We start from the raw sequence: 12,440 nt of genomic DNA, 5'->3' as shown, positions 1-12,440 counted from the left end.
ATTCTAGGTTGTCTATTTCAAATGTAATTTGAAAAGGCTAAATAAAGTGCTGCATATATTAAAAATCCAGATGTAGGTAACTAAAAAACAAATCTGTATTTCTATTCTAAGGGAACTTGAGGTTTTTTTCCCTTGCTTTGAACAGGTAAACATTAAAACACATTCAACAGGAGAAAAAGATAATGGAAAGCATCCTATCAACTACAACTTCACTGAATCTTTTCCTGTAGCCACACAGTTTGTCTAGTTTGTGTAAAGGATATACTTGTCTGGTAAACTGGGGAGGAAAATAAAGGTGCCCTCCTCCTTTGAACCTTGTGTAAAGTTCTGCAGGTGCCTGTTCCTTACTCAGTCAAGAAACTGGAAGGAAGGGTTCATGTGCTTCTGATTCAATCATGTGTTAAAATTGTTAGTCATGCAATGCTGAAATAACCTGAGAAATGTTTCTAGGCTGCTTGAGGTGACCATTCATGTACAATAAAAAAGTAACTGTATTCTGCTTCACAGCACATATTAGAATAACAGGTGCTGGGGTGGATCTTACCTCACATGGCTTAAATAAATAAACCCAGTAATAGAGAGTAGGTTGGTTAAAGGTGCTTCATATGGATTTGCCATATCTTTATTCTCTAGAAAAAAAATTGCTTTGAATGCTTTTTCATATTTTAGTGAACAGGACTAAAAAAGCATGAGAATTTAAGATTCCTGGAAAAAGTAAATGCTGCTAATAAGGCACAAATGCTCTGTGGATCCTGAGCCTAGTGGTACCTAAGTGGCTTTGAAAACTGCTGCTTCAAATGTGCAAATACTGAGAGTAGGAAGTATTTGCATCACATTTAATTTGACAGCTTGCTGTGTTGAAGATGTTTTGGGATGCCTGTTGGCTAGATCAGAAAACAACTGTAACAGTTAACTCCATTATACAACTGTCTATAATAAGGCATACATGTGAACAAAAAAGTCCATCTTATTTGCAAGATGTAATAGAGCTTTGCAGGCATAACAATTTTAGCATTTAGAAATTAATGGATATTTAACTGAAAAGAGCAGAAAACAGAGCAATAAAGACAGATAACATTTTCTATAATCTTTATAAATTGAGGAATTTAACTGCAATTTATTTGGAGTGATGTGTGTCTCTGTTCCTTCAGTAGACTCTCAGCTTGAACTGTGTTTCAGAACATTTGATAGGCTTGATGACAGCAACTCAGTGACATAGCCAGGTAGGACTGCTGCTAGATATGATTTGGAGGTGTTAAGGCAAAACAAAAAAAATCAGTACTTTCTTGATGTTTTTAGTTCCCAGGTGTTTTTATCTCCCATTACCTAAATGAAATTAATAAGGAAAAAAGCCAACAAAACCAAACTTGACCTTGGGGATTCCTAAACAATGATACCTGTATCTGTGATAGCGACTCTGTGCTTATTCAGGGGAAGAAAAAAATTGACCCCCTGATTTGGGGGGTTACTCAGTTATGAGGTGTGACTTTGCTGCTTCTTTTTATGGTAGAAATGATGACTTAAGCCTGTAAGAGAAACTCTTTTCCAAAATCCTGCCCTGTTATGTTGACACCATCGTGCTCTTCAGCCCAGTTCCTCTAAACAATGTGTTTGGAGTTGTGCTTGTACACTTGGCCTTATCTGGATCAACTAATTTAATTCAGAAATATGAAAGGCTAGGCTTTTTATTTCTGAGTTGCCAACAAGGTTACAAAGAAAAAATTACATTACAAAGTCAAATTCTAGATTGCATTTAGCAATAGAGTTGTTCTTAACTGTTTCTATATCAATCTTATTGAATTTGGTATATTCTCATATTAGACTGTTGTGACAAGATCTTTTCTGTTGCCTCATTAATCAGATCCTCCCTCTCCAGATGGTATTATGTACATTTAAGATTCCTTTCTTTCAGTTTTCATGTAAAATATCATAAAAATATGCACTCTGCCTGAATTGTGTTACATCTGTAATTGTTAATACATTCTCAGATGCGGGGAAGACTAAATGACATGCTCTCAGTATAGATGACAGAATGGTGTCAGAGTGCTTCATCCAAATTATCTTCTCACCTAAGTTTTTTAATTCTTTAACACCTCTTTTACTGGATAGACTTTCTTCATTCTTGCTGTAACTTCAGGGTGTTACTTGCATCTGAAGAAAAGCCGAAACACTATGTAGGTAATCTATTCCATTTGTTTCCTCTGTGCTTTTTTCCCCCCCTCTACGGCTTGTTGAACTTTGCTATTGGAGTTAAGTTACAACTGTAAGCCATGGAACTTTGCAGCATTTATTTAAGAAATCTGTGTAGTACCTGGATTATTTTTAACTTCATCATCTTTTATTCTGTTGAAAGCAATTGTGACCACCTTAAAGAGGAAAAAATGCTCAAGTGGTTCTTTTTGAGATTAGAGAGCTAACTTAGTTTGAGTGGTTTGGGGTTTTTTTTTTCCACTTACGATTGTCTGAAGTGATAAGAGAAAACAAATGTAATACTAGTCTCAAAAGAGGCAAAATAGCCTAATATATTTGTCAGTCCCCACAGTGGAGGAGGTTTGGGAATAAACAGCCTGTGATTACTGAACAGCAAGAAGATTCTAAACTATTTCTGAAATTCCTTGGCCTGGAAAGAAAAGAAACTGTTTCTATTTTTTCATTAATTATGCAATGCAACAGTATCAGAATTGTAGTAAATGTACATAGAACAAAAAAATCTGCAACTCTTGCACTTAAGCAATCTTTTCTTGAACTATTACCTATTGTTTTTTTATATTCTTAAAGCATGGATGGGAAACAAACTGGAAGATCATAAATCCAACAAACTACACACTTTTAAGTGCGTGTGTCCAAGCGCGTCCTCTGATAACCTGCTCTGTAGAGCTGGAACATAGATGTGAGGGCAGGAGGAAAAGGCTTCTGCTGCCTACCCCAGATTGCTTCTTGCTCTGGAAGGGAGGACAGTGGCAATTTTCTGTGCTCAGATATATATTCTGTCATCTGGGGAGAAAATATTAGACTGAGTAAAATCATCTTTCATCTTGAGTTTGACCTGTAAAATGACGGTTAGACCTCGTTGGTCTAGATCTGTTCCTATTGTTTCTCTGTCCTCTGTCCTTGTCTTTTAAGCAAAACATGCTTAGTAGAAATTGCTCTTGTGGGTATTAAGTTTATGATAAACATACTTGAAATGAATTTTCTTCTGGATTAACGTGAGTGTTGCACATGTGCAGTGTTTAAACCAGCTGTGAAGTTTCAAATGTGCTGATGGAGTTTTAATGTTGTATGCTTCAAATGAAAGGATTAAGTGATTCTTGTAGACCCAGTAGAATGGACTTTTATTTTTACAATCTCTGCAGTAAAGCAAAATCTAGAATATTGCTGCTGCTTAATCCCAGTAAGGAGAACTGTTTATAAGACATCTGCTACTAGTAAGAGATGAAATGGAAATACAGATTTGTGCAGGAAAGTTTAATTTTTTTAATTTTTTTTTTCCCCAATGGGGAACTGGAAAAATGGACATGTTGCAAGTGAAGAATTGTTTAGGGCTTGTTTAGGTATTGATTTCTAGATAACGTGTTACACTCCACAATTGCTAGTTCAGATCTGTAATGTTACTAAAGGGGTATTTCTTAATCTTCATTGTATCAGAACTTGGACCCTGTGCCATCTCTCACTTGACTGACTTTATCAATCGCTGGTGAATGGGAAAGTCTCTGCAAGCTGACAGTGACCATGGAATATTTTGTAATTCATTGGCACAGGTGAATAACTGTGTGCTTTGAGTTCCTGTATGACAGTGTGTCCTCTGTGCCTTCTCTGTCCATTGTTCCAGAGATAGTTGTCTGTTGTTTAATACTTTGCTTCAGTAACCATTGCATGGGTGAAGTATTTAAATAACATGAGTAAGAAATCAGTTGTAATTTCATTTCTTCTTAAAAAAAGAAACAATATATGGAAAGACTGGATGCAAAGGCTTGAGAAATACGTATGAAAGTGCATGCAGGGGCAATCTATATGATGTGGAGGATGGACATGAAGGAGGAAACTTGTAAACCCTGGTAGGCTGGAGGATGTGCTGGCTTTGCAGAGCAGGTCACAGCTCCAAAAGATCTCTGCAGTTTTGTCAGTAGAATGGTGACTCACCATTACGTAATTTTTCCATCTTTTTTGGCTGACTTAGTATCACCCAAGGAAGGTGACAACCACTGTGAAAGTGCAGCTGTTCTCAAAGAGGCAGCCAGAGTTCTCGCAGATGAAGTTTGCTGTTGTGGGTGTTCAGTCTCAGAACTGAAGTGGCTGCTCTGTGCCATAGGGCCAGCATTGGCACCCCGACTGTGTTCCTTGGGTATGGTTGTGTTTCTCTCTGGACTGTGGCACGCTGACAGGTTTCTTTCCTTTGTGAGTTTTATAGGAAGGAGATTTTGTTTCCTTCTGAGATAGTAAAATGCAAACACTAGCAGAGTTTTATTAGGTATCTTAAACTAAACATTGAAGTTAACTACTGTTTTCTTCTTGTGGTTTCTATTCAACAGTATCTGCCATAATTCTCATTTATATGTTTGTATTTTTACACTGGAAAATTTTCAACCTCAAGTACAGGATGAGACCGTGACCCTTGGAAGCTTGTTGCTTATATAGCTACGCCTGAAATAACCATGCAGTTATTTCTGTATTGATGATGATGCAGTAAAACTGTCTGACTCACCCATTTTGTAAATGATACAGACTTTTTAATTTTACAAAGATTATTCTTGGAGCGGGCATTTTGTCTTCTACTCTCTTGTGAAATACTGTCTTGCTGTTCTCAACAGTGTTGGTAGAAAGTTTGTTTCTTAAGCTAAAATATTTTTTTTCAAAGATTTTTTTCAAAGATTTTTGTCTTCATTAGTCATACAAAAGTTTTAAAATCTACCTATAAAAGACATTCATTCTACTGTACACTGTTTTGTTTTTCCTTGCTTGGTGGTAAAGGAACTAGAGTTTTTAAACCAAATAAGATGGGAGTGGCCTTGATACAAGCCTTATTGTCTGTACTGTTTGACCATCCAAAATGGTAAAATCTTGCTTGCTTAAAACTAAATTTAAACTAATTTGAGACATATTTAAACTTCTTGAGGTCAAATTAGCCATGACAAGAACTGATGGAAAAACTTGAAAGAAATCCTTGGAAAACTCTTGAAGTCTTATTGGTGTTACTGGTTCCATAGTGCATGCTGGATGGAAGTCAGTCTGTGGCCTTTCTACTGGACTACAGTGATGCTTGTTGATTTATTGAGGGTCCCAATAATGGTGGTGCTTGAGAATTGTGTATCTGCTACTACTAAATGCTGTTAAATTCACATCAAGTTCTGTATTTTAAGGTGAAAAAATTTCAGATTTTTTATAAGGCTTCTACATTCACTCTCGTAAGACAACTGAGAAGTAGGCCTGTCTCTATGAATCTCTTTTCTCAGGTGTTTGAGGTATTTTGTAAGGTTGTCATTTCTGAGGTTTCTGAATGGCATCATTGAAACTGATTAATTTTCCTCTGTGTTGTCTTGCTAAGACTTGAATAGCCAAGGATCTTGTGCTTGTTTTCTCCTCAGAGGCCATACCTTGAGTTTTTGCTTTGCTTTGGTGGTGGGAACTGCATTATTCTGGGCTCAGGTGTTTTGTGGTCACGGATGAATTTCTGTGTACAATCACTCCCTTGTAAAATGAACTTGTGTTGCTGTTGGCTGGTCCTGTAATTGACTTAAACCAAATGAAAATCCACATTATGAAAAGGAAAGTACTATACTTAAGTATAGAAATACTATCTCTCATGAAATGATATATTTGTGGTTCTTGTAGTGTGTTACAGGTTCTCTTAGTAAAGCTTCTGGGGGCATGAGGGGTTGGAGGGAACCTGTTGTCCCTTCTCCCTGTGTAGCTGCCTAATATGTGCAAATGGGCTCTTCTTGTCTTTGGAGTAGTAGAAATTAGATAAATCAAGCTAAAGCTTAGATTTTTCAGTGAGGCTTTAGGTCTCTATACCTGCTGGAGAGAGTTTTTGTCAAGTGGACACTTGGGCTTCCCCTTTGCCCTCACTCTTCACTTCAGCTTACAACATAAAACTACAAATAGATCTTGGCTCTCTTGAAATGAGAAATTGAGAAAACACAAATTTAATGGAATAATTTTTTTCTAGTAAAGTGCAGAAAGGCCCTGTTGAAGGATCAGTGATGTGTTGTCCCAAGCACTGTTTGCTGTAAGTGTCAGAAATGGAAGTAAATAAAATACAGAGAAATAAGACAGCCCTTTGTACCACTTCAGTGTTCTTTTTGTAGAACTCATTTAGTATCTGCTATAAACAAAGTTATAATGCATTGGTGAGGAAAGAAAAATGACCACCAGCAATCATCTTAATTGTGATTTTTTTTTTATTTTGTTTTGGTTTTTGCCTGTGCTGTATGCATGATACAAATCTTTTTTCACTTTAAGCAGGCAAATCAACAAGCTGGGAAGATGGTGGCTGGGGAGCCTGGGATGAAGCAGAGTTACAAGAACCTGTAAGTTCATCTAAATGAGTTTTCATTGCTAACTTGCCTATTCTAAAAAATGTTCCGCAGTTTGTGTGTGTGATTTTTTTTTTTCCCTCCTATATAGCTATCACCTAGGCAAGAAGCATCTTGACCTCTGTTTTAAGTGTGACTGCTTTTTTGTCCCTTGCTCCTGTAATTGTTTCTAAATATAGCTTGGATGTTACCTATTGTGATATTCTTGTATTCTGTAGGCTTTTTTCTCAATGGAGTATACACACATCTTTCTGTGCTGCTGCAGCTGGGGGCATCTCTTTTGTCCTATAGCTAGCCAGAGACAGTAGGGCATGGCAGTGAAGTTGTAATAATCTCTCATGAATTAATAAAAATCAAAAGCTACTCAATCAGGAACCACTGGCACAGACATCTTCCTAAAGATCATGTAGTACTCTTTTTATGTTGTCATATGTGGATGGTGTCACAGGAGGGATTAAGCTACATATGTGGAACAGCATAGTTGCTCTTTAAAGGGGGAAAACATTCTTCTGCCCAACTAGTTCAGCTAAGAGCAGCATGGCTAGTCTGTGAATTGTTTGTAAGACTGAGACTTCTAGCTACCAGCTGACTTGAGATGTTAAAGAAGCTGTCTTTGTAGAAATCCTTTGCAGCTGAATGAGTCATCTCAACAGAATTGCTTGATTAAATCCCTCTAAGAGCTCATGGGCTAGACTGAGGAATCCAGACCTCACTGTGCTAACAAAATGCTCTTATCTGCTGTCATCATGTCAGTGGGCAGGAATTATGCCTAAGGAGTTGGGCAGTATCCTTGTGACTGCTTATTTCAGCAGGGAAACAGATATTTCAGCTGAGGTGACAAGTTGAAATGAGCACGGTGTTGCTCAGGGATGAATCGCTGACACTGATGTCGGGAATGACAGGAGTATAAAAAGTTTTAAATAGGATTGTTACTCAACTCCTCTATAATTGCCATGAAATGAGTGTGTTTCTCAGGCCACATCTTTGTTAGATGTGCTGTAATGTGTATAACTTTCTGATTGAGGAGAACAAATGCTTGTTTTTTCTACTTCATGTTGTAATTTGATAGAAGCAGCAGGTGCTGCTAAATTGAAATCGTTTAAATTTTTGCTCTTTAATTGTCACAGTCTTCCAACAGGTAGTTCACATCCTTCTTGCTAAACACTGCATCCTCTACTTACGTGTTTTTCTCTAAAGTCACTAGTGATTCCAGGTCAAACTCTTCAGAGGGAGTTTGCTGTCATACACAACAAACAGGTTGTTCTGGGTAGGAGCATATAAATACGTGAGTCTCTGTGTATGAACACACAGAAGAATGACTGCCTGAGTCTAACACAGAGTTGGGAATTATTAGTATAATATAACAATGACTTCCCTTGTTAAGGCCTTTAACTCTTAATTTGTATTATAGTTGGCAAAAAAAGTAATTGTTTCTTGGAATTGCTTGTCCCCTGACAAGTATCTCTTTCATGGAACATAACTTCTGAGAAGGCATTGGAAGTGGAAAAAAGTTTTGTTTTTTTCCATAAGGTGTTCTTTTGTGGAACTGATTTGCTGTGTTGTACGAATGATGATGTTGATGTCTTTTCTTAAATGCTGATTTTAATCATTCTGTTTTTCACCTTTAAGTAATTTGTTTTGACAAGTTCAGTGCTTTTCTTGTTTTAACCCTCAGCTTATTTTTGTCACTAATATCAGGTGGCCATGTTTTATGTCTTTAGATTTCAAGTGCTTTGTTTATGTTTACAGATAACTTTAAATTTTCTGTCTGAAATACAATTTTAATTCCTTTTAATCTTTCAACAAACCTTTCATTTCTGTTTCTTTTTCCTCAGTTTGAAAATCATGCCATTAAAAATTAGTACAAGGCTTTTCTTAGGCTTTTGCTTGTGTGTTTTTGCACATAATGCATTTATCTCTGTCAGGAGGAGTTAAAGTTGTCATGAGTATCTCAGAAAACTTCACTGCCTTTTTGTAAAGTCTTGAAAAATGCCAGTAAATAGGGAGTAATTGTTGCTATAGAACTTGACATCCATCAGCAGACAAAAATGACATGACAATAGGTTCTCCTCTTGCACAAATTGAGAGTGTGAACAAAGGTAGTTAGCAGAATGTTTGAAGTGTGCTAATGTAGACTTTATGATGCATATACAGGGTATCGTTCTGTGCACAGTGACCATTTTTATGATACAACCTTATGAAAGGAACTAAATACAATAAATAGCTGATTAAGAGCATGATATGCAATTTATTCTTACAGTTTGGTGTTTATTTTTCTACTGGGATTAAATTTGTGTGTTTTCAAGCAGGTGCAACTTTATTATAAGAGAATAAATAGTACAGATCAGAAAATGATTGCACTGAAGTTGTTGGGTTTTTTATTTGTGCTTAACTGCTTTGAAATACTAGAGGATGGAGTAATGTTTTGGAGAGAGAGAAGGACATAGGATTGAATGTGTGGCTATGGAAATGGAGTGTGTGGACAAGGGAAAGTGTGTTGCTGGTATTGGGTAAGCCCATGGATCTAAGGATCAACTCTGAGACCGTGTAGCACTTCACTCAAAACCTGTTCCTGCCTGCCTTTGAACTGTGGTTAGCAGGAGCTACTATGTCACATGAGCAAATATTTGGCTTGTTGCTCCCAGGAAAAAAGATGCAATTTTTTTTGCTTTTATACATGAGGATGGTATCTAAGTTTTTACTTACTCATCATTATACCATTAAAACTTGGCACCACTTGGTTGGGATTTGTTTCATTGTGAAGTTACTTTGTGGAAAGGCACCTGATACCTGATACATGTTACCATGAGGCCTTAGTGTGAATACCAGCTTAATTACCTTCTTCCTATGTGCATGTGTTTACTTAATGCTGGTCAGTGTGTGAGCTTGGATAAATTGTTCATTTTGAGTATGGATTGTAATGAGAATAACTCAAGAGATTCTCTCCAGTCTTTAATCAATAACTGTAAAACTTTAGATCTCATTTTCCTAGTGTCTCTTTGAAAGGAGAAGATTTTGAAGAGTAGAGCTAGTGATGAATACTTCTTTGTTTTCTGTTTTGTAAACACACAGAATTAGTGCAGGGTTGATGCTTTTCTCATGACTTCATGCAAGGTGGAGTTGTGTGATGTGATAAATAATAGTCCATTTAGTGCTGCTATGGAGGGCAAGCCAAATTGTTGTCATGAATCTTGCAAGTTCTTCTGTGTTTAAAATTATTGCATACCTTGACTAAAGCTTTACCTGTAGGAAGAAGAGGAATCTAATTCCAAGAACCAGAGAAATTACTGGCTTCAGGACTGTGTGTTGTCCTTGTCACCAACAAATGACCTGATGGTCATAGCTAATGAACAGAAGGCAGTCTTTCTAGTGCGTAAGTATACCTGCTGCTAACTATGTGTTCTAGTACACTTTATAGGAACCAGGGCAAGGTTTGTTTCCCCCACCCCCATCTGCTTATCCCCCAAGTCATGACTTCAAGAATTTTGGAGTGTTTTATAGTGCACATCATGCATTTTCTAGGTATTGATTGGCAAGTAAGTTGATTTGTTTTTGCTTCTCAGCTATATTTTGACCAAGAACTTTTTCATCATGTATAATTCATTTGCACTATAACTACCCAGTTGTTTGAGATGTTTAAAGATATTGACATTAATTTTGCTCAATAAGAAAAACAAAACTTTTGTGTTAGTTTTAGCCATTAAGAAATACTTGACCTTATTTTAATTTTCCCTTGGAAAACATGACCCACCTGAGCCAGTGTCACTTGGAGGAGGGAACATTACTGTGAATTGCTTTTGAGATTTCCACCTTTGATAGAAAATTCTTCTCCATGTTGAACAATGGGTGGCTTTATATTTTACTCCAAAGTAGGGCTCTGGGAACTTTTAAAGGTACCTCCAGCTGCTGTTTACATATGTGCTATTGTCTGGGGTGCTGGTGCTATTAACAGCTGCATTTGGTGGCACGTGAGCATGATGAAGATAAACCTCCTGGTAAGGGGAATATTCAACCAAAAAACTGGCTGTTGAAGCTCAGAGTTGCATAATTGGGCAGATTGCATGGAGTTGTCATGCTGCACTGTCATTCCCTGCAAAGTTGTGTGTTCCAAGCCTGATGCAGACTAGTTGCTAATTTGTCACCAAAGATGAAAAGATAGTGGTACTACTTATAACATTGTTATTGCATCAAGCACAAAGAAGTGATTTAACTCACTTTGCTGGAGAACTGCCTCTGCTGAACTGCACAGTGGCAGCTGTACCACACAGTGGCAGAAGTGTCCCCATGTGTCAGGTTTTTAGAAAAGTCACTAAGAATGTCTTGTTGCTTTTATGATTTTCAGGGTCTGTAATTGGTACTTAATCTAAGTGTGGTAGGATGTATTGTACAGAAGAAAAGGATTGTGAGATGCAGAACATTACAGTTTTATGGATGGTGTCTTTATTCTTAATGGCAGCTAAATGGAAGCACAGTGACAAGGGGAAAGAGGAAATGCAATATGCTGTTGGCTGGAGTGGCTCTCTGAATGTTGAAGAAGGGTAGGTGTTGAAATGCAGCTGTGATTAAAATGTTCTTTTCATGTTTAGTAATTAGTAAAATGCTTTGTACTTGTGCCTTTTTTCTTTTTATACGAGTGCATATCTTATGTACTTCTGTATTTTATTGTTGGAAACCAACATAAAGTAACCTGGGTGATCAGAAACACTGTGTGCAAAGGTCACTCATGCATTGTGTGATGGCTCAGGACAGGTTCATACAAATTAAAAGAAATGTTCTCTGTGCAGATCAGTGTATTTGTGTATACTTTAGGCATTTTAATAAATCTGGGTTATCATGCTTTCTGTAAGTTCTTGTTCTAGTAAGAAGAAAGAAAGAGTATCCTTTTTGAAAAATCTGCTTTTATAGTAGAGAAGAAATTTTGTTGGGGATGTTGCAAATGGAAACGTATGAAGTTGTTTTAGAAATACTTCTCTTCATTTTCAAAACCTCAAGGAATTTTAAAGTCATCTCTCTGATCAAGAAATGGGTTTGGGCTGTAAGTCATTGGAAAATTTGCTTTGATCATGTGTTTGGTATTTATACAATATTTTTACTCAATCTCTCTTCAAACAACCAGAAAGACCTTTTCTTGAATCTCCATATGGAAGAAGATTTTGCACTTTGTTATTAAGTCTGCAACCTTGAGTTGCTGTTTGCCTTTGAATGTGCTCCCTATTGGCTTCAACCCTCTGTTGTGCTGCAGGAGGTGTTGACTTAATCAGCTTCTCTCCAATCTGTAAAAATCATAACCCTTTTATAAAACTGCTGCTGCTACACATTTGAACTGTTATGTATGTGCATCTTTGAATTTGTGGGTTTTTTCCTCCCATGCTACCACTGCAATTACCCTGACATCTTTTGTTAAAAAAAAAAAAAGAAAAGAAATTCTGTTTGAGAGTTTGTTTCTCACTGCTTTTACAACCCTGAGGGACACTTCCATTCAGAACAGATAGCTCTCTATAGATAAGTGCAGTTATATTCACTACATTTTGATTTGTTTTTATTTATTATTCTGTGGAAGTGTAAATATGTCAATTACTGTCAGATTACCAGAAGACTTGACTTTTTTGGTTAATTTTGGTTTGTTTTTTTTCTTTCCTTAAAGTTGCCTACAAGGTTCTGTGGTGGCTAAGCTTTGCTATTGGTAGATGAGATTTCACCAAGATAAATAATGTTGCTTTGAGAATGTAATGGAATTGCAACTCATCTCAAACTTGCCTTTAGAAAACTTTCTCTAATTGTCTAGCCTGCTTATCCTTGGGGATTGGAGGTGACCTGAAATGCAAATAATAAACAGTAATGTGGGCATTTATGCTTTAAGTGCTGTTTGGGGTGCCATCTTGAATGTATATGTTGTTTCATAAAACC

General features: G+C 36.8%; 1 protein-coding gene across 2 annotated transcripts in view; it reads left to right on the top strand.

Annotated features, from left to right (window-relative positions):
- Positions 1 to 12,440, top strand: part of RAB3GAP2 (RAB3 GTPase activating non-catalytic protein subunit 2) — a 45,968-nt gene that overhangs the window by 3,813 nt on the left and 29,715 nt on the right. For both annotated transcript variants that reach the window (XM_051782938.1, XM_051782937.1), the window contains exons 2-4: positions 6,463 to 6,527; positions 9,783 to 9,906; positions 10,990 to 11,071. In XM_051782938.1, the coding sequence (XP_051638898.1) occupies positions 6,463 to 6,527; positions 9,783 to 9,906; positions 10,990 to 11,071 (271 nt within the window). The remainder of the gene's footprint in view (positions 1 to 6,462; positions 6,528 to 9,782; positions 9,907 to 10,989; positions 11,072 to 12,440) is intronic.

The sequence above is a fragment of the Manacus candei genome, unplaced genomic scaffold, assembly GCF_025592945.1.
Source record: "Manacus candei isolate 608988 ecotype Guabito, Panama unplaced genomic scaffold, ASM2559294v1 h1tg000017l, whole genome shotgun sequence".
Lineage (NCBI taxonomy): Eukaryota > Metazoa > Chordata > Aves > Passeriformes > Pipridae > Manacus > Manacus candei.
This window is presented reverse-complemented; position numbering and strand designations above follow the sequence as displayed.